The sequence below is a fragment of the Cryptomeria japonica genome, chromosome 6, assembly GCF_030272615.1.
Source record: "Cryptomeria japonica chromosome 6, Sugi_1.0, whole genome shotgun sequence".
Lineage (NCBI taxonomy): Eukaryota > Viridiplantae > Streptophyta > Pinopsida > Cupressales > Cupressaceae > Cryptomeria > Cryptomeria japonica.
In genome coordinates this window covers 660,147,253-660,174,521 of record NC_081410.1, presented here as the reverse complement: position 1 = coordinate 660,174,521, position 27,269 = coordinate 660,147,253, and the positions used below count along the sequence as shown (strand labels likewise).

The following is a 27,269-nucleotide window of genomic DNA, read 5'->3' as shown; positions in this document are numbered from 1 at the left end:
ACCCATAGGATGACAATGGGTTCAAGCTACAAAATTCTTACATGTGATGCTTTCGCCTAAATGTTGATGATGGAACAAACTAAGTTGATAAGCATGGGCATTCTTAAGAATTCTCAGTCTCAAGCATTAGTGGCAAATCAAGGGAACAAAGGAAATCAAGGAAAGGACAACTCAAACAAGAAGAAATGGCAATCAAAGCCTAAGGATAAAGCACCACCTTCTCCACAACAAGGAGATTCATCCTCTTCCAAGAGGGACAATTCACCAAAGAGGGAGAGACCTACTTGTGCCTATTGTAAAAATTTTGGTCATGATGAGCGTTGTTGCCATTCTAAGAAGATTGATGAGCTCACGCATATCCTCAAAAAGCAAAACATTGATTTGCCTAATGCCTACAAGAAGGATGATTCATCAACTTCCACTTCCTCACAATCAAAAGGGAAAGGGCAAGTATTCATGGCTTCTACAAGTGGGAAGACTCACTCTTTTTGGAAAAGAAAAGGACAAGCTCTTTGTGCTACTACAAGTAATGATTCAAGGAGATGGCTTCTAGATTCAGGGGTTTCTCATCATATGGCATCTTCACAGTCTATGTTCTCTTCATTTGAACCTTGCACCATGCCTCAGATTTTGATGGGCAATCATATATACATGGATGTGAATGGGAAAGGAACTATTTCCATTGGGGATAACTCCTTCAATGATGTGTTGTGTGTACCCCACTTGACAAACAATCTTATTTCCATCTATCAAATCACACATGGCACAACTAAGAGAATTGTGGAGTTCACACCTGAGTTAGTTTTCATTAGAGACTTGGAGACTAGAGCTATCATTGCGATTGGGGTGGTGGATCATGCATCTCGGTTATACTCCTTTTCAGATTTTGTTGATGAGGATGATTTCACATATGATGATTCTACACATGATGATCACACTTCTTATGACAAGAGCTTTGGGTACTTGAACTTGGGGATTCTCACATGTGACCCCATCTTTGAGCCTTGCATTTCATCTCCTCCTATTGATATCACATCACCTATTGCACTTGATGATGCAAATAGTGTGACAGTTTTGCCTTCATGCAATTCAGTGCAGCAAGATATTCATTGTCTTCCAGCTTCGGTTTCTTGGGATGAGTACTTGGCAGACATTGCAGGTTTGTTTGTGGAATCCTACATTGCAGATTTGGGAGACATCATTGATGATATTAATCTTCTCTTTTATGAAGATGATCCTTCTTCTATTGTTGCGAGGGAACACTCTGACCCTCTTGTTAATTCTCTACATGATCATTCTTTCAAGGTTGACATGATTGTGGATACTTATGTATAGCAGTTGGAGGAGGTCTCTTTATGTTTAGAGGAGACATGTGATTCTTTGGATATTGTTCTACATTCATCTCCACTAGATCTTGGAGTGCCTTTTTTAGTAGCGTGGAGCAATTTACCACCTTTGGAGGGGGAAACCTTTAGCATCGACATGGGGACACTTGAGCAGTTTTCAGAGACTTCATATATCATGAGTTTTTTTCATACATCTTCCCTTCATGATTGGGGATATTTCATGGATACACCTTTGGTTTTGTTTCTTCCTAAGGGGAGGAATGTTGTTCGACGTTCATGGAGGACTTTCTTCATTCATCATCGAGCTTCTATCATTAGTGCAGATTCTACATTGGGGGGGGGCTACCTAGCTTCTCTTCTTCTCTCATATGGGGGGGAATTTTTTCTCAAATGGGGTTTTGTTCCTCACATACTTCTATGAGAGTTATCTTGTATAGCTTTCATCTCTCTTTTGGGGGAGGGTTTTTTCCCATTGGGTTTTTCTCTCTTTCCCCTCTTTGTGAAAGATTTCATTGCATTGGTTTCCATTTGCATTTGTACATGGGTACCTAGCAAGGCCTGGTAGCTGGAACCCATCTTGCATTGCTTAGTTTCATTGTAGACTTAAGCGCATTCCCCTAAGTTGCACTTAAGGGGGGGTGTTGGTGTAAATAATTATTCATCATGGATATTATTACACCTTACTTAAGTTTACTTAGGTACATGGATATCATAGTAGTTTGTGTATGAGACACTTGGGTGTTTGTGCCACATTGGGATAGTGTGTGTAGGAGATTTGCACCTTTTATGGTGTGATCTTGTTACTACTCTATCATATCCACTTATTGTGGTATGAAATTCCACCTTCGGTGGGTGATCCACCTCATGTGGAATATTTTATTGTTTCTCCTATCTACCACATCTATTTCCTACCTACCCTTGTTTCTTATTGAGCCACATGTCATGTTTGTGTGCTCCCATATCCATATAGCCTTGCCTATATATGCAGGCTCAATGTAACAACTATTGAACAATTGATCATTTATATATTGATGAGAATACAATTTATTCTTGTTCTATATTTTGTCTCTCTATTTTGTACTTTTCATTGAGCTCTTGATCTTGGCAAAATCTCACACATCATTTGTAGGTATGGTGTACCCATGTCCATCATCATAGATAACGGGCTTCCCTTCAAAAATCAGGATGTCCGTGAACTCTGTGAGAAGTTTCATATCCAATGCCATTTTTCCACCCCATATTACCCACAAGGAAATGGTCAAGAACAAACCTCAAATAAGAACATACTGAGGATCCTAAAGAAGACAGTAAATGATGTCGGTCGTGATTGGCACATTTGTCTAAATCCAGCACTATGGGCATATCGAACTAGCATTTGAACCCCTACAGGCACAACCCCCTACTCACTTGTTTATGGATAAGAGGCTATCTTTCCTATTAAGGTAAAATTAACATCCCTAAAGGTTTCCTTGCACAATTTGATTACTGATGAAGTGTATCAGGTCTCACGTCTTCAAGATCTGGAACTGCTTGATGAGAAGCGACAAGCTACCTACAATCACCTAAAAGCATATTAGCAATGAATGAGAAGAAGCTATAATCATAGGGTCAAACTTCACACATTTGAGGTAGGAGATATTTTTCTCATAAAGAATCCTCGAAATCAACCAAACAAATAACACTGGGGAAAATTTGAATCCAATTGGCTGGGTCCATATGTCATCACTGCAGTCTTCAGGTCTGGGGTATATCAATTAGCAACTTCAAAAGGAGAACCATTGGTAGATCCAATCAACATCATGCATCTCAAAAAAATGCATACATAAGTTGTTCAGAGCATTAGGCTCATCAAATATCAAAAAATACCAAAAATATTTAGAATTTTTTTTTTTTAAAAGTACAATAAAATGAAAACAAATCAAGAAAAATCATTCATCCAAATGGTGAAAACCACTTCGATGGCACCTTGGATAAGTATGGTGGTGAAAACCTAGCAAATAGGTGCCATTCGTAAAGGTCGTACCTCCATTTCCATTCGGACTTGTTGTGATTACATCCATTACATCCACTCATACATCCTATCTACCATGGCTTGTTATTGATCTGAAAACAGGGTTCTTATTATCATGTGTCCTACGTCATACTTTCACACTGACACCTAACTGGGGGTAACCTTTTTAACCAAATGATGGGAGTGGATACTAAATATTGGTGATTCGCCAAGTTACTCATTTGAAAAATATCCCAAAATAATCCAAAATCATTCTTAACACATTCAAAAAATACCAAAAATATTTGAAAAATATCCAGAAATAAAAGCAAAAAAATTCAAAATGAAACAATTCAAAAATCCAAAAACAACCAAAACATTCAAAAAACATTACAATAAAATTGTTCCTTGTACATAAACATCGAGCTAGACACAAAACAAAATAACATTCGAGCTACCCACAAGATGACCAACTATCAAATCAACAAATAGGCAAACATGCTGAGCACAACATACACAAAACCGTCTTAAGCAAGGATGCATCCTTCCTTAAAACAAACAAGACATGGTGACATATAACTTTGACAAAAAGATGTTGTTTGGTTGATAGGCACTTGGTCGAATTATTGCTTTATATATTTGGTTCCTATGTCACTCTAGGATATCCACAAGTTATTGGAGTGGCCAGGATGATTCCGGATATCTTTTTCTTTGTTTTTTGTTTGAGGATTTATCCAATGAAGTTCTGGGGCACGCACTAATGGTGTCTACGTGGGAAGTTTACTAAGATACAAAATCTATGCAAAATATGTATTCATGGATCCCTGTTGGCTTGCTAACTACATTGTGTACCTCAACTATCTTCATATGAACCAAAATGGAGGGTTACTTTCCTTATTTGTGATGTTTGTTTATAGGTGCAACATTCAAACTTGGTTTCTGATACCTCAGCCAAGATCGGTACTACCATGCTCAACGAGGATATAAAGAACAATGAATAAAGCCATGGATCGCCATTCCATCTCATTTGTATATATTTCCTTTTGTTGCATATCACCCATCCATCTATTCCCTCATACATTGTAAATATTTTGTGTGCATGCATACACAAGAAATAGGGTTTCTATGAGAAAGCTAAGTGTGAGGGACTATCCTTAAACAAAGAAGACAGCATACTAGGTCCTCCATACCTTCATCTCATATTGACTTCCCCACCTCACCCTCCCTATCTAGGTCATCATAACCCAACACCCTGCATGGTGTCCCATCAAGTCAATCACACCTAGTTCATCACAGTCCATCTCTAAAAGGAGCGGTTGCGTAACCTATATCGTCTAGGTCATCTTGTATGAAAAACCATGTCTGCCTTTTTATTCCAACTACCAATTGATCAAGCTATCAACCATGGTGTAAAACGGACAATTACATCAATTGTCTCAGTCTCAACGAGTATTTTGCTTCAGATACCTTGACTTCATCAGGCAATTTCATCAATTGTCTAAGTCTCATCAAGTCCATTTGACTCACTCAGACTTTATCTTGTCCGAGCGACAACTGACATCAACTATTACGCTTTGACTAATCACAAGGAAATTCCACTAATTGCACCAGATTGTCCAAAAATGATTAATTGAACAACATCCATCCAATGCACCACAACACTGCATTTGCATAGTCTCTCCTGTGTGACCTAAGGGTTTTCATTAACTTACCTTCTCAATCTTCGTTATTTCGCCATTTAACCTAAAACTCTTCTAATCTAGCAATTCTCCCTATTCTTTTTGTTTTTCGAGAGATCTCCTGATTTTTCAAAAGTTTCGGCCCATCTCTCAAGAGGGCATACCAGCCCACAAAATAACATCCCTAGGGCATTTTTCTCATGCCTATTTGTTGTTCTTTGAAATGATGCGATAATCGACACCATCCAAAAAGGGGCAAATGTAGACACATAAATTTGTCTATTAATTAAATGAATGTTAAATATTTATTTAATGACTAATATTCTTCTATTAATTAAATTAACATTTAATTAACTCACCTTAGCCTATTCTTCTATTCTAAGTTAGATAAATTTAATCAATTTATTTAATTACTAACTATAGTCCAGGTTATTAAATAAATGTAATTTATTTAATTTATCCCCCCTTCTTCCTATTTAAATAAATTTAACATTTATCTAAAAATAAAATCCCCTTTTTAAATAAATAAATATTTATTTAAAAGAAACTCATCCACTTTCATTCTCCTACAAATGCAAGTTTCACATTTAAATAGTTTTTTGTTTTCATTAAAACCTATTTACCCACACCCACCTCTTTTTAGATTATTCTAGATTTTCTCTTAATCCCTTCTAGATTCTTCTAACCCCTTCCAATTTAGCCTAATCGATCTTCTAAACATTTGCACAATCCTAATCCAAGATTAACCCTCAACCCATCATCTGACCCATTTAAGACTCTTATAGAGTCATAAATGTTTCCCTTCTCCAACATTCCAACCCACGTGGGTCTTGACCCTTTGGTCAAGGCTTAACCATGGGTAAAATTTATACAAGATTTTACCCATTGGATAATAACCCTACCCTTGGATAAAATCTTTATCCAATAACCCCAACCACATGAGGTTACCCTCATGTCCCCTCAAGCATTTAATGCTCCCTTCCTCTCCTCTCAAGCCATTACATGTTGACACTTGTCATCATGGGATTGGATTGAAAACCATCACATGTATCACAAACCCATGAATCCTAGCCCTTCACAAGCTCACTCAATCTTAGCCATTCAATCAACATTTTTCCCTATAAAAGGAGCCCTCACCTTCAAACAAATGAGGAAGCATTAGAGCATTGTTACTATGTTGATATTAGAATAGACATTTAGATCTTTCTCATACTATCATCATCTTGTTTTGCATAGCATCTTGTTTAAGCATTTTCAAATAATCTTGAATCTCCATATGGCATCCATGGCTTGTGCTAAAAGCTTAGAGACTCATTACTTTGGGACTTGGAGAGGAGATAAACATGGGAGGAAGAACCATTAAAACATCATGGAGGCATCTTAGGAAGAAGTAATATTTGTTTGTTTGTACTTTCTTCATTTGTTGCTTTTAAATTTCCTTTGAATATGTTTTGAAATGGTTTTTAGTTCTTTGTTCTTGGTTTCATTGTTGAACTAACATGCTAACATCGAGCTTGATTTTTGACTCTTGTAGCCATTTCTCACAGCATCAGTTATGATTAACAACATTGCATCAACATCAACTCAAACTCCTCTTGTCTAAGAAAATTTTTTGATTACCAAACTTGCATCGACATCAACCACAAGCATACCACTCGTCCTATGAATTGAGACAAACTCTATTATCCATAATAACAAAACTACAAAACTTTGAACCAAGACAAACTCAATGATTCATATGTACCACTCACTATGTCTATAGTTCAATACAAACTTAGTTATCTACAAACCAGAACCACTACATGCTGCCTCTTGCACTTGAAATGATTAGTGATAAAAAGATGCTTCTCATGCAATGAATCATCCCTAAGCAAGAAGCTAGCTGGATATGATAGATATCCTCCTGCCTAGACATTTCCTCCAACCTCCAATTTGTTATCTTCTTACTCTTTAATTAAGAGATGTAGCAATTAAATCTTCAAAAATTCTAAGTGTAGCATGAATGGTCCTAAAAAGACAACTACTATGTGTGGCAACAATAAATTGTCAAATATTTGGATTCCACCAAAAAATACACCTTTTACAAAATCACTCCAATTGTAAAAATAAATCTTGACCTTATCTGTACTAAAATATATATCAAAACAAATTTACAACAAAAAGAACCTTTAAACTCCTCTTTCATCCAATTAGAAGAATAAAATTATTTTGTTACTATTGTTCAAGTGCATGCCCAAATAATTTACATTTCTATCTTGCAATGCCCAAAATAATCACATTTCTTCCCTAGTAGTTTTTCGTGTAGGCTCTTGGATTTATTTATCTTTCAAGTTTGCATCAAGAGTATTATCATGTGCCAACATGTATCTTTCAACAATTGACTAAAGAATTTCTCTTTACTTCCGTTTCAACCAATGGATTGCATATAAATTAGATGATCAGTTGCCAAGATAGACAATGTTGCCTCTTTAAAATTTCCATACCTTGCAGATATTAATTTTTTTTCACAATGTATGATTTGCCTTTATTTTTCAGAATTGTTACGCCTCTTCTATTTATCCAATTCCTGCAATAAAGGTTTCTAATATTTCATCCAATTGGGATTTCCTTGATGATGTGTTTGGCAACAATTACCTTTATGAAATCTACAAATTTCAATTTCTACTCCAGTGATCTTCCAAGCTTAGCAACAGGTGTACATACATGATCAGCCAAATTGTAGTGGCCAACAAACATTGAACGACTGTTTTTGCTTACCTTCTACACTTGTTCCTTTTGAGTGCACTGTAACAGTTTCCCTCCATTCGTAATTCACAACCATATAATCATTTCATTCTGATGCCAATATTGAAATGGTGAGAACATTGCAACTAATAATGAAATCATCATTGTTAAAAAGAACAATAAACTGAAATTGATATTCAATAGATATATATTTCATTGGTTTTCAAATGACTTTCTAAAGTCTTAATTTTTCATGCAAAATTAATTTATAGAAATGAACTTCCTAACCAACGAATTAACCTAACTTAATTTATTATATGTAAACCTTATCTCTTAACAGAACAATTGAATTTCATTTAGAACTATCATATTTGGTTGAACTAGCATAAAAGATGCATAATAAGACAAAAATAGTAGTGACTGGAGAGGCTAAGCTTAGAAAATTAAAAGATTTAAGAATGTAAATTTTAAAATTAAAGAAATGAGATATAATTGATTTTTTTTTTCCAAATGCTCTTTCATTAGAAAGACATGGCAACAACAATGACTAAATCGAACGGTGTACAAGCTTTCGATTGTCTTGCATGCCTCTTAGAAATTGTCTAAGTGATAATTGGTAAAATTGACTTATTCAATTCAAATAAGAAGTAATATAAACTTATCCTACAAATCAACTTTCAAGACACAATTTATACTCAACATTCTGAACACGAATTTAACCTAATCAAAATTCAAAATAAAGACGGTCAAATGTGCTTCTAGAATTCTGAATTCTGGATAGAAAATATGAACTTCTGTGACAACATGACTTCTTTCGTCAAAGTCAAATTCATCGTATGAACGTGACCTTTGAAATCTAAAAATAAAATCATCATATAAACGTAACTTTCAAGATACACATGTTTGTTCAACCTTCTTCATACACATGTCCATTGATAATTCTAGAACCCAGAAAGACAATAAGAACTCCCGTGAGAACCCGAGTGAATAAATCAACCGTGACTCCATTAACCTCCGATTCTCTCGCTGGTCTATTACGTGCAAGACCCGCTTGATCAATGTTGATTTCAACGGGTGATTTATTTCCTTCTAGTCTGCTGACTCCAACTCATCAAGTCTCTCGTCAAATCCAACGTGACCTTTGAAATCTGCAAAGCCTCGTTCACGATATTCAGAAATCTGCTATAAAAAGCCCTCTCACCATTGATGAAATTACATTGGCAAAGAGTGAAGAAATGGCGAGGGTGGGAGCATCATTGGTGTTGGTGTTTGTGTTTGTGATGATGTTGGGGATTGTAGTGAGTCGAGTGAGAGGGGACAAGTGTGGAGATGAGATACAGGGCTTGGCCACCAACTGCGCTCCGATATTGCAGGGCAACGCTCCCTCTGCGGCGTGTTGTGGGCTCATCAGGAGCGCAGACATGTCGTGCGTGTGTCCCAAAGTCACTCCTGCAATTGCTCCCTCCATCAATGTGCCCAAACTGGTCACCATCATCCAGAGTTGCGGTAGAAATGTTCCTCATCAAACTCGATGCGGAAGTAAGCATATCTTCATTTTCAATATTCCCTTCAAACTCGTTTTCTTTCTTATTTGGATTTTTTTATGACGGTTTCTTTCATCGTCATATTGCAGGTATTGTTACGCCATGATTAAAATCCAGTGGAAGCTCTATAGAATACAGATTTTTACAGTTTATGAAGCATGTTCCTATTTAATAGCGTTTAAATAAAATGTTTGGATTCCTAATATGTAACGGGGATGAACAAACATATGTGGGATGCACCACCTGAAATTTTAGAACCGTCATTAATTAATAGATTGACTATTGTAATAGTTTGATATTATAGGTATACAATATGATTATTTATCAATATAAAAAAAAAATGACTAATTTTTAATTTTTTAGTCACGTATTTTTAATAGCTTCAAATAACAAGAATCTGTTTTAGACTGTTAAAGTCATATTTTGGAGCTTTATATATGTTTTTGGTAATACAGCAAGACATTCTCTTCATGCTATGTAAAGTTTGAGTAACCATTCTTAACATGTGATCAGATCATTGGCTGCCTCGTATTGAGTTGGTGTCGAGATTGACTTTTGCCATTTTGTACAATGAAAGCTTTTATTTCATTACTTGGGAGGTAGAGGAAATATTGGCTTATGATTTATAGTGGTCACGGTGGAGAATATTTATTAAATACTGATCATCAGGTGGAGTGCTGGATGTGCTTAATTGTTGCTCCCAATTTTAAGTTGCATGCCAAGAATTATTTAAGCCATCTATACCATCACCATAACTTGTAGCTATCATGTTTTTGGTTCTTTTGGGCGTCAATAATTTAGGGATTGGAATTTGTTTAAGGTTTGAGAATTCGCTTATTCGAGAAGAATAATTGAGGATCTTCAATAGCAATTTTATTGGAATTATTGTAGCCAAACATTTTGATATGTAATATTTCTCTTTAATTTATAGATTGATTATCATTGTTTTTGGCCTTGTATAATATTTATCCTCAATTTTATTGTTCACGTGTCTCTACCTATTTCAATCTTTGTATGAACTAATGTTTTTGTGAACAAGAACATAATATCAAAACTACAATATTTTGGAAAATGAAATAATGTTAATTTATTAATTTTTTATAATTAAATTATTGCTTTAGTAATTATTTATATATTTTTTTTAAATATTAATTGAGTAAGAGTTAGTCAAGAATAAACACCCTTTTGTGATTTGTATTGAATATTTAAGGAAAGAGGCTTTGGTTCTAGTTACATTACTAGCTATAGTTATCCATCCATTTTTCCCATTAAACATGAAATATGATCAACTTCTAACTGCAAAGTCCTAAGCTCATCAACACTTCCAAAAAATTTATGTGACTTATCCATATTTCCTTAGGTGTATTACAACTGGCTATGTGCAATTGAAGATTATCTGAAACATGCAACCCAATGATGCCCATAGCTTCATGTAGCTTGTTTATGTAAACAAACCACTCATAAGCCCTTGTGAAATCTAGTTGTTAAGATTGCAACATAATCCATAGTCGCTTATATTGAAGCAATATTTTGTACCATAGTATGCCATGTGTGAAAATTATGTGGACTCAATTTTGTAATATTAGGATCCTTGATGCAACAATCACACAAAAGAACCACTTAAATCGTGCCTTGCAACCCCACAAATTTGATTAAGTATGACAACTCCCCAAACTTTGGCATTATATAAAGTGGTGCATTTTACAATGCCAATAAGTCCAATCCATGGGAAATTTCAAAACAAGAACCTATGCTAAAAAATGGTATTTTGACAAGCTATCGAGAAAAAGCTTTTAAACAAACAAGTTCCTATCAATTGGCTTATTTTAAACGAGATGCACAAATAGATTAAAAGATTCACTAAAATAAGGGAAATTTTGACTTTCCAACCACTTGTTGGAATTGAAACCAAACAAAACACTTCAATAAGTATCCATATGTAAAAAGACCTCGTTGTTTCCAAGTTAAGAAAAAAAGAAAACATACCACACTTACAATCACTTTAATTGAACTAGCATTCAAATAAATATTTCAAAAAAAAAAAAAATCAACATGAATCGGGTTCCTTTTGGTGCGATGGTGTTGTGTGTTAGGGCTTCTTCCTAGAAACTATATTTGGTGCCCTATTTCATGGGGGGTGCCTAGTGTAAGTCAATTGGCCCTTTTCCTTGGGGTCTTGATGGTTTTGTATGAATCTCTACTGAGCTTGTGGATCTAGCAGTTTGTCTTGGAGTGGTGTTTGAGCAGTTTGGAGAGAGTTTGTGGGGTGTTGCATGGCTATGGATTATTCTATGGATTAAAATATTCTTTTAGTAGTTGGATCTTAACTGTCTATTGCAGGTTGGTTTTGGATGCATATTGAGGTTGGTTACCTTGCAGGCGATTAACTACAGAGGGTTTTTCTTCCATTGTGCCTGTTTTTGTTGTGGTCTCTGGCTTCCTTTGGTCAGTGCTAGTTTTCTTCTTGGTTCTCTGTATTTTCCCCCATCTACCCCTACTATCTTGTGGATCCTTTGGTGTTGATGCCCTTAGGGTCTCCCTTTTGGAGGTTGGCTTGGGGTTTTCTCAGATTTGGGTTGCTAGAGGGGGCCTCTTCCCCTATTTTTTTTCCTACAAGGTTTTTGTCTCTAATAGTATTGCTGATAGCAAACCTATTAAGGTGGTCCATGATGGTCTATTTGTAGGGTTTTCTACCAAGAATAGGTTTAGAGATGTCTTTCAAAACCCTTTGGGTTTTTTCGTCCTAGTACATTCTAGGTTATATTGTTTAGTGTTTTTTTGGAATGGCTATATTTTTCCTCGCTAGCGAAAGTCTCTACTCAAGGTGGTCCTACAAGTAAAAGGTTGTGGGAAGCCTTTCAAAGTATGTTATTCGTTGACTGTTTTCTTTGCTAGATCAACTCTAGTGCTGGGTTTTTTTAAAATAATATGGTTTGAGGTTCCTTTCTAAACTCCTCCTTTCTAATTATGTGATTTTGTTGGGTCGACCCTTATTTCTGCTAGTTAGTTGCTTCGACCAAAATCCTCTCTTCAAAAAAGGTTTATGCTTTTTTTATTATTATGATATTGGTGGTCTCACTACTTGTGATTTCGTCCATTTTGTATGCTTGTGTGGTAGTTTTGTAATGTAACAAGCCTCTCTCAATTTGATCTAATTAAAAAAAAAAATCAAGTGAACAAATCAAATGCCTAGTGTGATATTTTGAATAAGTTATATAGCAATAAGAGAAGATAGACTATGTTTGAGTACACCAAGTAATAAAAAAATGGAATAAGGCATAGATGTAGTTCTTGTTAATAAATCAACAACAAATGTGGTCCACATAGTATGCAAGACTAGGTGTTCTGTAGAAACATGTCTTTAAATTTGCTAAATAATTTTACAAACCTCCTTAACATGAAAGATAGCAACAAGGACCACCACTAGAATGGGGAGACTTGGTCTCTATGATTAATAGAGGTCATTGTGACTCACTCCGAGCAGTAGTTACTGTTGTTGGAAAGATTGAGTCAATACTTATTCCATTGATAGTTGATAATGCTAGCTAACACTTTCCAAAAACAAATGGCATGTGGTTGTGTAGAAGTTGCTTAAGTCACAAAATTTTGATTGGCGAAAGGGATTAATCATAAAAATGTAGAAGATTATTAGCACTATGTGATTTGATTATGGCCGGCATTGTAAATGGGTGAATGCACTGACCAAAGAAGGGCCACCATTGGTGAATTTGTTGGTGTGTATGGTAAGAGTTGATTAAGTCAAGGTGAGTTGGCCACATGGGGATTACTAGAGATTGAGGGCACTAGAAATATGTAGGAAAATCCAACCAAACAAAATATAATATGTAATACAAGCAAAAAAAAAATTTGCAGTTCAACAAAAGCTACACATTGGTGGAGGTCTTTGAAAATGCTAGAGGGAGGTACACGATATGAGTAGATTATTGTTTGCTAAGGCATGACACTACTTTATCATAATATCAGAAGATTGTTGGTTCTAAAAATGGAGGTGTTGCAATCGAGAAATGACAAGAAATCAATTCTTGTGTAGGTCAAATGCAAGAAGACACACCTTCTTTTCACCCAAGGTTGTTGATATTCCTATGAATGATGCCTTCAAAAAACCTTAGGATTATCCAAAAAAATAAAATAAACCTACCAATAGGTCGCACATATAGGCTACAATTTCTTGCAAATAGGCAACAAAAATGTGTGCAAAAATAGTTAAACTTTTTCATTATGTCCATAAAAAAAAACATAGACCAATAAAATGGCCACAAAAAAAGTTGCAGTTCAACAAAAGCTACGCATTGGTGGAGGTCTTTGAAAATGCTAGAGGGAGGTACACAATATGAGTAGATTATTGTTTTCTAAGGCATGAAACTACTTTAGCATAATATCAGAAGATTGTTGGTGCTAAAAATGGAGGTGCTGCAATCGAGAAATGACAAGAAATCAATTCTTGTGTAGGTCAAATGCAAGAAGACACACCTTCTTTTCACCCAGGGTTGTTGATATTCCTATGAATGATGCCTTCAAAAAACCTTAGGATTCTCTAGAAAAATAAAATAAATCTACCAATAGGTCGCACATATAGGCTACAATTTCTTGCAAATAGACAACAAAAATGTGTGCAAAAATAGTTAAACTTTTTCATTATATCCATAAAACAAGCACATAGACCAATAAAATGGCCACAAAACTTCTATAATATAGGCCAAGTTTTCTACAAAAAAATATATATATATAGGAAAATGGTAGGGAAGAAGAGGGCAATATGGCCCTTTGCTAACTTTTTAAAAAAAAAAAAAAAAAATTCCACACAACTTGTGCACAAAACAAAATATTACCAAGAAATTGACTTCATTGATGGACTATCTTTAGGAGCTACCAAATAACTGTAGTGAGGAGTTCTTTCACTACTCTAATACCATGTTGGAGAAGCCAGGATTCAAGAGACACAACCAAATAATCATCAATAGGGTTATACACCTATGATTGTGGATTATGAAGTTTGTCTCAATTCACAGGTATTGTTGGATAATCAAAACATTTGCCTAGACATGAGGATTTTGCGTTGATGTTGATGCAATTTTGGTAATCAAAACATTTGCTCAAAAAAGAGGAGTTTGATGTTGATGCAATGTTGGTAATCATAACATTTTCCTAGACAAATAAGTTTATGTTGATGCTAATGAAGAGTTGGAGAATCAAGACATTTTCCTAGAGAAAGAAGTTTAGGTTATGTTGAATAGTTGTTTTCCTATTTTTCTTTTCCCATAATGTAAACCTTAAAGGAGGATTGTTAAGAAATAAGGTTTACATTTAACAAATGAAGTTAGGTTAGTTAGTTGGTTAGTAAGTTCGTTTTTGTAAGTTAGATTTGCATGAAAAAAATAAGGCTTTATAAAGTCATTTGAAATGCAATGTAATAAGATTCTATTGAATATCAATTTCAGTTTATTGCTTTTCTATAGAATGGTTTGATCATTAGTTGCAATGTTTTCACCATTCCAACACAATTGTGCCCCTGTCCATTCTAATTCTCACACTCCTTTGCACATGATTTGTTCACCATTTTTTATTTTGTTCAATGAATTTATGATTTCAATTCAAAATAAAATAAAGAAAAATGAACAAAACTAAAATTGAATTTATTTTTTCCCCCAATGTTTTTGCACTAGGAAGACATGGCAACAACAATGATGAAATCAAATAGATGTACAAGCTTTCCATTGTCTTGCGTGCCTCTTAAAGGTTGTCAACTGATGATATATGGAATTAACTTATTCAATTCAAATAAAAAAACTCCTTCAATATAAATTTATCCTATAAATCAACTTTCAGGACATAATTTCTACTTAACATTCTGAACACAAATTTAACCTAATCAAACTTTAAAATAAATAGGGTCAAATGTTCATCTAGAATTCTGAATTCTGGATAGGAAATATGAACTTCCGTGAGAACATGACTCGATACGTCAATTCCACAAGTAAATCAACTCATGGCAGGTTGATTGAACACATCACTTATTTGCCTATGGTGTGTTGATTTCAACTCATCACTTCTTTCGTCAAATTCATCGTATGTACGTGATCTTTGAAATCTAAAACATAATATCATCATATAAACCTAACTTTCAAGACAGATGTTTGTTCAACATTCTGCATACACATGATGTTCATTGATAATTCTAGAAGCCAGAAAGACAATAAGAACTCCTGTGAGAACCCGAATGAATAAATCAACCGTGACTCCATTAACCTCCGATGCTGTCGCTGGTTTATTACGTTCAAGACCCGCTTAATCAATGTTGATTTCATGCTGGTTTATGAAGCATGTTCCTATGTAAGTGGGTTGAACAGACGTATGTGGGGATGGTCAACCTGAAATTTTAGAACCATCATTAATTAATATATTTCATCTTTTTGTTCAAATAGAATAGAGAACAGCCTATAGTATAGTGGTTGCTTGGTTGTTTAAATATGTTCTTCAAGGTAGATTCTTGTTAATAGTTTTTCTTTCTTTATGTTCAGAGTTTTATCAAATAGAGCTTTAACTTAGAGAAATTGATCTTTGTATCATTTCTTCTCCCTCAGAAGTCTGTCATGACTTTTATTTATGGAACTTCTGCCCACTGAGTTTAACCTTTTGATGCTGGGACTATCATTATGATGAAAGGACTGTCTTTTTTGTTAATACCTTGTAGTCTTCATTGCCTCCTGTTCTGCTGAAATAGATAGGCTTTCGCAAGAGTTTTGAGAATAGAACCTCTACTAATAGTGAATACTATGATGTACTATATATAAATTTCAATAGGAGGAAGCTTGTTGGTAGTAGAGACATCAAATGAAAAGAAGTCTTTGGGACATCGGGTAGTAGAGACATCAAATAAAGAGAAGTCTTGGATCATTTTCTGCATTTATCTTCACAATTGCTATGCTCTAGCTTTAAGCTTAATTGCTTTTGCCTAAATTGTTTGTAACATGCAGTTCGTAATTATTATATTCTTTTACAACTGATGAGCTTAGTTGTTGCAGCTGGTCAATTTTTACTGTTCAATTTTCAAACTATTTATATGCAGACCGGCCACTTGTTTCATTCTAATCATTTTATTCTCTTCCTTTCTTTAGGTATGACACAGAACTAGTACTAGCTCCAACAAACCTCCTTCTAAAATGACAAAACTAGTACAAGCTATGATTTTGCAACACCTGAAACCCTTATATTAAAGCAAACTAAATTGAATTGAGTATCTTATTTTTATTTAGGACTTTGTACTTGATGTTTTTTTTTTTTGGTTTTTTTTGTTGTTAGACATTATAAGACAAAACATGGTGCAACTATGCACATGTTATGTTTTGAGTTACATTTCAATTGTTTAAAGGGTTTGTTTTATAAATCATTGTGTAGGTCATATCAAAATGACAATATTAAAACTTGACATCAATAAAAATTCTTTTGATATAATTTAAATCTCAATATCATTAGATAGAATTTCAAATATTTATGATCTTAGGTATATTCTCATTTTCTTAGATAATGTAAAATAAGATTGAAATCAAAATAATACTAAAAATATAAAAGATTTAAAACCTGTTTCTATTCTAACTACCATTCTTTTAAATATCTTTATCAAAATCAATCAAAAATAGATTTGAAATTTGATGTTCATCCATTGTACTCAAACAATAAAACTACTTTTTGACTCAAATAACTATATTAATATAATAATAATTTTGTTCCATTTCAACCCCTCCCTACCACTTACAGTCAAGCTAGAGATAACAAAGCTATGTATGGTGTCATGTAAATCACTTTCCAATCAGAGCTTGAACATTCCAAATTGCCTCCTGTTCTGCTGAAATAGATAGGCTTTTGCAAGAATTTTGAGAATAGAACCTCTACTAATAGTGAATACTATGATGTACTATATATAAATTTCAATAGGAGGAAGCTTGTTGGTAGTAGAGACATCAAATGAAAAGAAGTCTTTGGGACATCGGGTAGTAGAGACATCAAATAAAGAGAAGTATTGGATCATTTTCTGCATTTATCTTCACAATGGCTGTGCTCTAGCTTTAAGCTTAATTTCTTTTGCCTAAATTGTTTGTAACATGCAGTTCGTAATTATTATATTCTTTTACAACTGATGAGCTTAGTTGTTGCAGCTGGTCAATTTTTACTGTTCAATTTTCAAACTGTTTATATGCAGACCGGCCACTTGTTTCATTCTAATCATTTTATTCCCTTCCTTTCTTTAGGTATGACACAGAACTAGTACTAGTACCCGCTTAATCAATGTTGATTTCAACGCACCACTTTTTTCCTTCTAGTCTGTTGACTCCAACTCATCAAGTCTCTCGTCAAATCTAACGTGACCTTTGAAATCTGCAAAGCCTCGTTCACGACATTCAGAAATCTGCTATAAAAAGCCCTCTCACCATAGCAGAAATTGCATTGGCAAAGAGTGAAGAAATGGCGAGGGTGGGAGCATCATTGGTGTTGGTGTTTGTGTTTGTGATGATGTTGGGGATCGTAGTGAGTCGAGTGAGAGGGGACAAGTGTGGAGATGAGATACAGGGCTTGGCCACCAACTGCGCTCCGATATTGCAGGGCAACGCTCCCTCTGCGGCGTGTTGTGGGCTCATCAGGAGCGCAGACATGTCGTGCGTGTGTCCCAAGGTCACTCCTGCAATTGCTGCCTCCATCAATGTGCCCAAACTGGTCACCATCATCCAGAGTTGTGGTAGAAACGTTCCTCATCAAACTCGTTGCGGAAGTAAGCATATCTTCATTTTCAATATTCCCTTCAAAATCGTTTTCTTTCTTATTTGGATTTTTTATGACGGTTTCTTTCATCGTCATATTGCAGGTATTGTTACGCCATGATTAAAATCCAGTGGAAGCTCTATAGAATACAGATTTTTACAGTTTATGAAGCATGTTCCTATTTAATAGCGTTTAAATAAAATGTTTGGCTTTCTCATATGTAACTGGGATGAACAGACGTATATGAAGATGGTTCGCCTGAAATTTGAGAACCATCATTAATTAATATATTTCATCTTTTTGTCCAAAGAGAATACAGAACAGCGTATATCGTATTGGTTGCTGGTTTCTTGTTTTATATATATTTTTAAAAAGAACTTGTTCAATTCTATGTAGAAATTAAATTTGTGGCTATGAAAGAATATGATTTCGAAAAATAATTTTTATTGTGTTTGTTTAATAATAATATTATAAATTAATTGATCTGATTGTTTAAATTGGGACTTTTGTAGATTATTAATAACAGATGGAAATGAAATGTATTTTTTATTAAAAAATAATTGTTTATAAATTATTAAAAATTATTTTGAAAGTTTGTTTAAAAAATTGTTATTATATGAATTATATAATCTATTTTCGTATCTTGTTTTCTATTTATTGATATTAATCATTAGATATAAAAGAATTTTCATAGATTAACTATTTTTATAAGAAAACAATGTAGTAGCTCAATGTTATAGATATAAAATGTTCTAATGATGCTATAGATATACAATATTCTAATCATTATTATTTACAATTATTTTTGAATGTCTAGAAATACCTATTACTTACAAAATAGTCAATCTATAAAAATCAGGCTATTCATAGCATGATTTGATAAAGAATTCTATTGTTTAATTGGTAGTGCATAGGTTTATATATTATATAAAGATTGTGTAGTCCATGTAGCCAGTCACAATAATTAGATTGTTGTGAAGATTTTATTAATTTAGAGTTAAACATAGAAATTGAATGGTAACTACATAAACAAGTTTAATGCATTTATTATTCTTTTCCCTTGTTCGCCACCTTCACTATCTATAAATATGGTTGAATTTAGTAACTAGAGTGCACACAATCTTTTGGAAATGCAAGGATCCCGTGAGACATAGGCAACTTTAGATGGTACCACATTTTTTCATGTTCTTTGTATACTGTTTTTGTGTTGTTTAAGTATATTTCTAAAATGTTGCTATTTTTCATGTTCTTTTATTTATTTATTTTTGTTGTCTTTTTAATTAATTACTCTCCTACAAAAATTTCTTTCTTGTTATATCTTGTTTCAAGGAGTTGTCTTAATATAGTCCTTACCTATTAAATCTAACATAAACTTGAGCTTCAATAATTTGGTATAACACTTGCACATTCTTATAATAACAAAAAATGAGAAAAATTGTTACATTCTCATACTAGATAATGTGTGGAAATTAAACTGCCAAGAGACCCTCTCCGCAAAGGAATCAATTATTACATTTCCAATAACTTTTCCATAGAACACATTAGCGAAGCGCCTTTCATTGTATTAAGTCAATTCTAACATTTTTGTTTGTTTTTCTTTATTTTATTGAGTTGAAATCATAAATTTATTGAACAAAATAAAAAATGGCAAACAAATCATATGCAAAGGAGTGTGAGAACTCGAATGGACAGGGGCACAATTGTGTTGGAATGGTGAAAACATTGCAACTAACAATCAAACCATTTTACAGAAAAAAAGCAATAAACAAAAATTGATATTCAGTAGATTCATATTACATTGCTTTTCAAATGACTTTATAAAGCCTTATTTTTTTCATGCAAAACTAGCTTATGGAAACAAACTATTTAATCAACTAACTAACCTAAATTAATTTGTAAAATGTAAACCTTATTTCTTAACAATCTCCCCTTAAGATTTACATTGTAGAAAAAGAAAAATAGAAAAACAACTAATCAGCATCAGCCTTAGAAACTTATTAACAATTTGAATAAGCATGTAGAGATCGAGCGGGATGAGCGAGAGAGGGAGCGGGAGTTCTGCTAGGGTTTTGACGGAGGAGGTGAATGAGGCCGAAGATGATGATGTCGACAGTGAGGGAAATGGTGATGCCTCCTTTCCTCTTGATCCTACCATTCTTCCTTTCCAATTATCTTCTACTTTCCCTCCTCTTTTGATCCCTTCAGTACCCTCTGATACCTCCGTGGTTTTGGCATTTGTTGTTGGGGGTGTGGAGGTGCCTGTTTTGGAGGGTGATGGTGTTGGTGGTTTGTTAGATGTGTTGGGTGTGGTCGGCCTGTATGTTGCCTCCGTGGTTCTGCAGCCTTTCCCTTTGTGTGGTTGCCTTGGTGGCCTATTTTCCAGTGATTGGGGTTATGTTCTTGATGGCGAGGGTTGTGCGTGTGGTTTTGGTGTGTGGGGGTTTGTTGCCCTCCTCCCTCCCTCACTCTTCGTTGTCTGCATGGTTCTTGTCCTGGATACTTGGGTCTACCCTGGGGCCTTTGTTTCTGAGCTTGTTAATATGTGTGTGGGAGCTATTGACTGGATCGATGGTGGATGCACTAAGGAGATTGGCTCTACTTCTAAGGGCAGAGGGGTGAACTGTTGTGCTCCTCCCTCCTCCCTCTTGGCGTTGAGGTGCGAAGGGGAGATTTGGGACCCGGGTGGAGCTCATGACAATTGGATCTTCTATGGATCTCGGGTTTCTCCTATTCTTTGGGCGGTTCTGAAGGTTTTGTGGTTGTTTCATTTTGGCTTTTCCCTTGTCCCTCTTCTTTTCAGAGGGTTGTGTGAAAACATTTCAAGGTAGAACTGGGTTCCTTCTTCACTGATCTATCTGAGGGCTTTTCTGGATAGCCATTTTCCTTCTCCCCCTTTGTTTAGGTTTTTTGACAACCATCTTCAGCCCTGGTTCCATTCTTTGTGGCTGCAGGGGTCTTCCATTCAAGGGGTTAGTTTGACCCTAGCTTTTGGTTCTATTCAAGGCCTCTTTTTTCAGCCAATAAAGAGTGGTTGGATGAGATTGGGGAGTTGGATCCTATGCTGGGGGTGGATTCCCAGTGTCTTAAAGATGAAATGTTGTACAATGTTTTATCCCTATTCATTGGCAATTTTCTCTTTTTTCCTATAGAGGTGCAAACTACAGAGGATTTTCTCTGCAAGGTACCTATTTAGTTCAAGCCTCTTTCTAAGTGCAAGGCTATGAGAGCCTTCTCTAAACATAGTTTTCCAGTTAAGCTTAGCAGTTCCATCTCTCAGTTGCTGGACTTTGGTTCGTGACTAGAAGTTTTGTTCTTCCTGTTGAAGGTCCTCCTCCTTTCAGTCCCTATTGAGGTGGGTTCCTATCCTATAGAGGTGGAGAGTAGTAATGTTATTAGAGGAGTTATTTTCAGATGCTCTGAGATGGTTTTGGGTGCCATTTTGAAACCTAACACAAAGGTTAGGGGATCCATTCAAAACCCACAAGCTTATATTTGGATCTTAATGCTTATTTTGATTAATGTGTGGTTTCTCATTTGGTTGGCTATCAACAGTTCTCAAGGGCCCGACATGGACTATACGGTTAGGGGAGCCTTTCAAAAACCCCTTGCGTATGACTAGCTGGATGCTGACAGTTTTGAAGGGCCCACCTTAGATCGTGTTAGTTTTTTGGCTAAGGGACATGCTAGCTTTTTGCAGCTTGATTTTTCTGAATATGGGTGGGGGAACCCGAAAAATCCCTGATGTTTGGATGAGGGAATCCATTGACTTCATCTAATGGCTTAGATTGTTAATGTAGAGAGTCTTGAAGCTTGATACAATTCACCTTCTAGATTGACTTGTCTTACTCAACCCTTCAACTACTCAAGCCCATCCAATGGCACTTAGTAGGGGTTTTTCTATTGAGACCTCCAAGGTCTAAACCACTTTGTCTTGCCTCCAAGGTGTAGCCACTGGTCTTAGACAATCAACTCCTCCTATTGAGGTTGCCACCTCAATCTCCACACACCACTCCTAGGCTCCAACAACTACTGCGAGGATTACAATGCTCCAACCTCATTCAATGGACTCAAAATACATATACATAGTTTCTTTGAAGGATTTTAGCATCTCCAAACCCATCACCATGGTTTCCTAGCCTTTCTTGGTCTCTACCAGGCTCAAATAGGCCTAATTGGATTAGCCCTCCTATACCGGTTTTCAAGACTTAGTTTGAAAATTTCCAAAACAAGGCAACAAATAAATTATAGATTCGAGTACCCTTTTCAGAGTTACAGACAATATTGGAAAATTGTATCTGGGTTATCTGTACACATAGGGTTTCCAATACTACACTAATTTCAAGGGTTTATGCCTACCTACGTGACTTGGAAGATGTGCTTCAAAACCTTCACTAGTCAGAACATCTGCTCAAAAAAATTTAGGATTATTGAAGGGAATTCAAGGGGCTTTCCAACCATGCCTCATTTATGGCTCCACCAAGCCATTTGTGCTCTTAAAACACTCTTCTTCTGTTGTCCTAATTCACCAACTCCCAGCAATTAGCCTAGGGCTTCATTATATCTCCACCATGAAGACCTACAAAACAAAAAAAACTATTCTAAACCTATGTACAGACCCTAACCTATCATTCCACTTGATTTCAACAGGTGCCATCAACGAATGCTTAGGTTAGAGCCATTTTTTCCCTTAAATCCTACTTGCAAGGGTTTTACACCTAGTTGCAAAGAATGGGTGATATCTCTGCAACTAAAGACAATCAGTCCTGCAAATAAAACTTATTGGAAAGTAAATTCAATGAAAACTCATGCACTGCAATGAGATTCTACAACCAAGTCCGTACTGGACCATACAAAGCAATAAAAACTCAATAAAACTGTTAAACAGTGAAGAAAACAAGATTTACTTGCAACTCAAAAACTTGTTCTTGCATTCCCAGTTCTCCCAACCCGTAAAATGATGTATATTTTGGCTTATATGTTGATGGTTTAGTTGTTTCAACCAACTTTACAACACCATCTTCCAAAAATGCAACTTTTGCAAAAATTGCAAAACGTTGCTCAGCAACTTTTTACATCTTTTGACTCCCGAATTGAAACTTTTCACCCTAATTCATTTCAAGGCTCTTGAAGGTCCTCAGACACCCTAGAAGACCTAAACACAATAAAATATACCCCTATTTTATGATAACAATCATTTGGAGTAATACTCCTGTGATCTACCTTAGCATTTCAACTCGTCAGGCTGACAACATCCTGAACACAAATGACATAGTCCAAAACTTGGACAACTCAACCATGGCTCTACTAAGTCCCAAATGGTTGGTCCATTATTACATCATAAAAGACAACACACAAAACCTTAAAATAAGCAAAAATTGCATGCGTGGAGTGTTAGGTGCCTTGCACCAGTTGTGTTGCCAGCAGGTCTTGTAATGATTTTCTCTTAGTTTGGCTGGCTTTTTTCTGCTTGTTGATGTGCTGGCTTTTGGCTGGCTCTAGCCATATTTATTGAAGTGGTCTATTGATTTTACTTGTCTATCTTTTGGCAGAAGTTTCATTGTAGGTTCCAGATCCTGGTAAGATCTGAGGGTTTCGGGTCCCTTCAAAACCTGTTGTAAGGGGTTTCGGGTCCCCCTCAAAACCTATTTTTCCCTTAATCAAAAACCTTAGAAACTTATTTCTCTGCTAAAATGTTATTGTAGACACATAAATTTGGCTATTAATTAAATGAATATGAAATATTTATTTAATGACTAATATTCTTCTATTAATTAAATTAACATTTAATTAATTAACCTTAGCCTATTCTTCTATTCTAAGTTAAATAAATTTAATCAATTTATTTAATTACTAACTATAGTCCATGTTATTAAATAAATCTAATTTATTTAATTTATCCCCCTTCTTCCTATTTAAATAAATTTAACATTTATTTAAAAATCAAATCCCCTTTTTCAATAAATCAATATTTATTTAAAATTAACTCATCCACTTGCATTCTCCTACAATGCAAGTTGCACATTTAAATAGATTTTTATTTTAATAAAAACCTATTTACCCACACCCACCTATTTCTAGATTCTTCAAGATTTTCTCTAAACCCCTTCCGATTTAGCTTAATCCCCCTTCTAAACATTTGCACAATCCTAATCCAAGATTAACCCTCAACCCATCATCTCACCCATTTAAGACTCTTACAGAGTCATAAATGTTTCCCTTCTCCAACACTCCAACCCACATGGTTCTTAACCCTTTGGTCAAGGCTTAACCATGGGTAAACTTTGCACAAGAGATTACCCATTGGATAATAACCTTACACTTGGATAAAATATTTATCCAATAACCCCAACCACATGAGGTTACTCTCATGTCCCCTCGGGCATTTAATGTCATCTTCCTCTCCTCTCAAGCCATTACATGTTGACACTTGTCATCATGGGATTGGATTGAAAACCATCACATGGATCACAAACACATCAATCCTAGCCCTTCACAAGCTCACTCAATCTTAGCCATTCAATCAACATTTTTCCTTGTAAAAGGAGCCCTCACCTTCAAGCAAAGGAGGAAGAATTAGAGCATTGTTACTATACTAATATTAGGATAGACATTTAGAGCTTTCTCATAGTATCATCATCTTGTTTTGCATATCATCTTGTTTAAGCATTTCAAACAATCTTGAACCTCCATATGGCATCCATGGCTTGTGCTAAAAGGTAAGAGCTTTATTACTTTGGGACTTGGAGAGGAGAGAAACAAGCGAGGAACAACCATTAAAGCATCATGGAGGCATCTTAGGTAGAACTAATCTTTGTTTGTTTGTTTGTTCGTGCTTTCTTCATTTTTTGCTTTTAAATCTCCTTTGAATATGTTTTGAAATGGTTTTTAGTTCTTTGTTCTTGGTTTCATGCTTGAATTAACATACTAACATTGAGCTTTATTTTTAATTCTTGTAGCCATTTCTTACAGCATCATTTGATGAACCCGACGTGAATCCAACACTTTAAATCTTAAAATTTTGCCTAACTTTTCAAAAATTTGAAGATTTTCACGCACAAGGGTGTTTTAGCGCATACGTTTCACGGTTTAGCATCGTGTTGTTAGTTAGCATGTTTTTAGTTTTAGCGTTTTTGTTCCCTTTTATAGCGCTGCATTGTTTTAGCGCTTTTGTAGGTTTTTGTGGCACTTTTAGTCTACATTAGCGCTTTTGCTCTCTGTTAGTGCTTTTGTAACTTGCACTATTTTAGTGTTTTGTAACTTTACTATTTTAGCACTTTTGTCATGGACAGAGGCATAATTTTGTAATCCCAAGGAACATTTTTAGGCTTGTGAGCCCACCATATGCACTAACCCTTTTGCATGTTTTAGTTGCAGGTTTCTACCAGTGAATTGTAGGTTGTAGAGGAGTAGTTTTTAGTTTTTTTTTTACTTGCTTTTTCCAAGTTGGTTTAAAAAACTCACTTCTTTTATTTGGAAAATTAAAAAGAACCTCATACTTCCCTTGGTGCTTAAAAATAATTTCATTGAATTTTGGTGCTTAAAAAGAATCACACTTTCTTTTCTTGCAAAGGGTTAAAAACAAAACTACAAATTCAAACTTTCCTTTTTTGGCAAGTTAGGATCATTATCATTTGGGTTTAAAAAGAACAAAGCAAACTTTCTTTTCTTTCAAGGTAAAAAGAACAATCAGCCATTTTTTTTTGCAAGTAAAAAACACAAGCCACTTTTAATTTTCCAAGGCGATTTCTTTTTGTGGACCAAAGCAATTTATTTTGTTGACCATGATTTCATTACACATTCAAACAAATTGCTTTGTGGATAAGAATAACATCATGCTTGTTGGAGCAACATCTCCAAATAGGATTTAGAAAATCATTTCTATGAAGAGCTAAAAAGAAACATTGTTTGCTTTGTCTTAAGTGATACGTACATGCTCTCCCCTTAATTGGGTGATCAAAAAGCCAAACTCACTTTTATTTGGTTTCTTTCAATTCAGCATTAAGATAAAACCTTTAGTATGCTTGCATTCCTGAGATGTCTATAAGGCATGTGTGAGGGGAATGACCTAAGTGGGGAACAACTTTATCGCCAAGTATTCCAACCCACTATAATCAAATGTGGAGGTTGATGAAAATCCCCTCCAAAGGTTTTTCTCAGTGATTAGTCTTCCCCGAGTATTCTTGAGATACGTAATGAATTTGTTCTAAAGGTTGGGAAGCCTCTAAAGGAAGTTTATCACTAAAGACCGAATGAAATCTTGATTATGAACTTTAGAAGTAGAAACCTCACCGAGTCAGTTAGCCAGACATTTGTAATATTGTAGTGCAAGAATGGGGAATAATCTACCCCCAAGACACTCACCATATATCTCCCAAGAAAATGATCCAATTGAGGAGATATTCTCTTTGGTTCAAATTATAGACAAAGGAAAAAAAATGAGTGCACCTTAGGGTGTGACAGGGCTATTTGAGCTGACGGAGTATCAGGTGTGGGCTATTGATATTAGAAACGATCTTTTTGACAATAGTAGAGTCTATCTGATTTGTCTTTTGTTTGTTCAACAACTTGTGAAAATGAAAGAGAATTTGAAAATATCCTTAAACGGATTTGAAAAGATCTTAAACATACATCAATAGTTAACAAGAGAAAAGAAGTGTTTTTATGTGCTTGTGTGCTTAACGTGTCTTCTTGTCAAAGAAATCATCCACCATTTGAAACAAGTTACATCCCAAAAATAAAATTCTTGAAAAAAAAAGCCATCAATGCTTCGTGTTTGGAAATCTCTCAAATACGCCAAGAATTCGATTTATCGAAAAACCAAAAAGAAGCAAAATACAAAGAACATCCAAAAGAGAACAAGTTTCTTGTACAAAAATTGTAAATTGTTGCTAAAACACCACACTTTCATCCATCGATATCATGATTTTAGCCACGGTGTTACCGACGAATTTGAATTAGAACCACTTGCATCCCAAGCTTTCTTTCAAAGAAGAACTTTTTCATATCGTCACAAATCATGGTCAATGCATTCATCCATCATACATTCCACAACCCGCAATCACCTATTAGAGATTCAAAGTTTTCACCTCTTCCTTATTTCAAAAAGTCTTCTATATTTCATCTTCACTCATCAATTTCAAATCATTTCCAAAGTTCATACATTTCATCTTCCATATCTTTATCAAAATCCACACATATCTCCATAATCATT

General features: G+C 35.0%; 2 protein-coding genes across 2 annotated transcripts; both read left to right on the top strand.

Moving 5' to 3' along the window:
- Window positions 1–8,936: 8,936 nt before the first annotated feature.
- LOC131054826 (non-specific lipid-transfer protein 2) lies at window positions 8,937–9,810 on the top strand. The gene is made up of 2 exons (XM_057989437.2): window positions 8,937–9,278; window positions 9,373–9,810. Exons 1-2 carry the CDS (start codon window positions 8,975–8,977, stop codon window positions 9,387–9,389), a joined length of 321 nt encoding a protein of 106 aa, XP_057845420.2. The 5' UTR covers window positions 8,937–8,974; the 3' UTR covers window positions 9,390–9,810.
- Window positions 9,811–17,758: 7,948 nt separating this feature from the next.
- LOC131855757 (non-specific lipid-transfer protein 2-like) lies at window positions 17,759–18,212 on the top strand. Its single transcript, XM_057989435.2, has 2 exons — window positions 17,759–18,068; window positions 18,162–18,212. Exons 1-2 carry the CDS (start codon window positions 17,765–17,767, stop codon window positions 18,176–18,178), a joined length of 321 nt encoding a protein of 106 aa, XP_057845418.2. The 5' UTR covers window positions 17,759–17,764; the 3' UTR covers window positions 18,179–18,212.
- The last annotated feature ends 9,057 nt before the right edge of the window (window positions 18,213–27,269 follow it).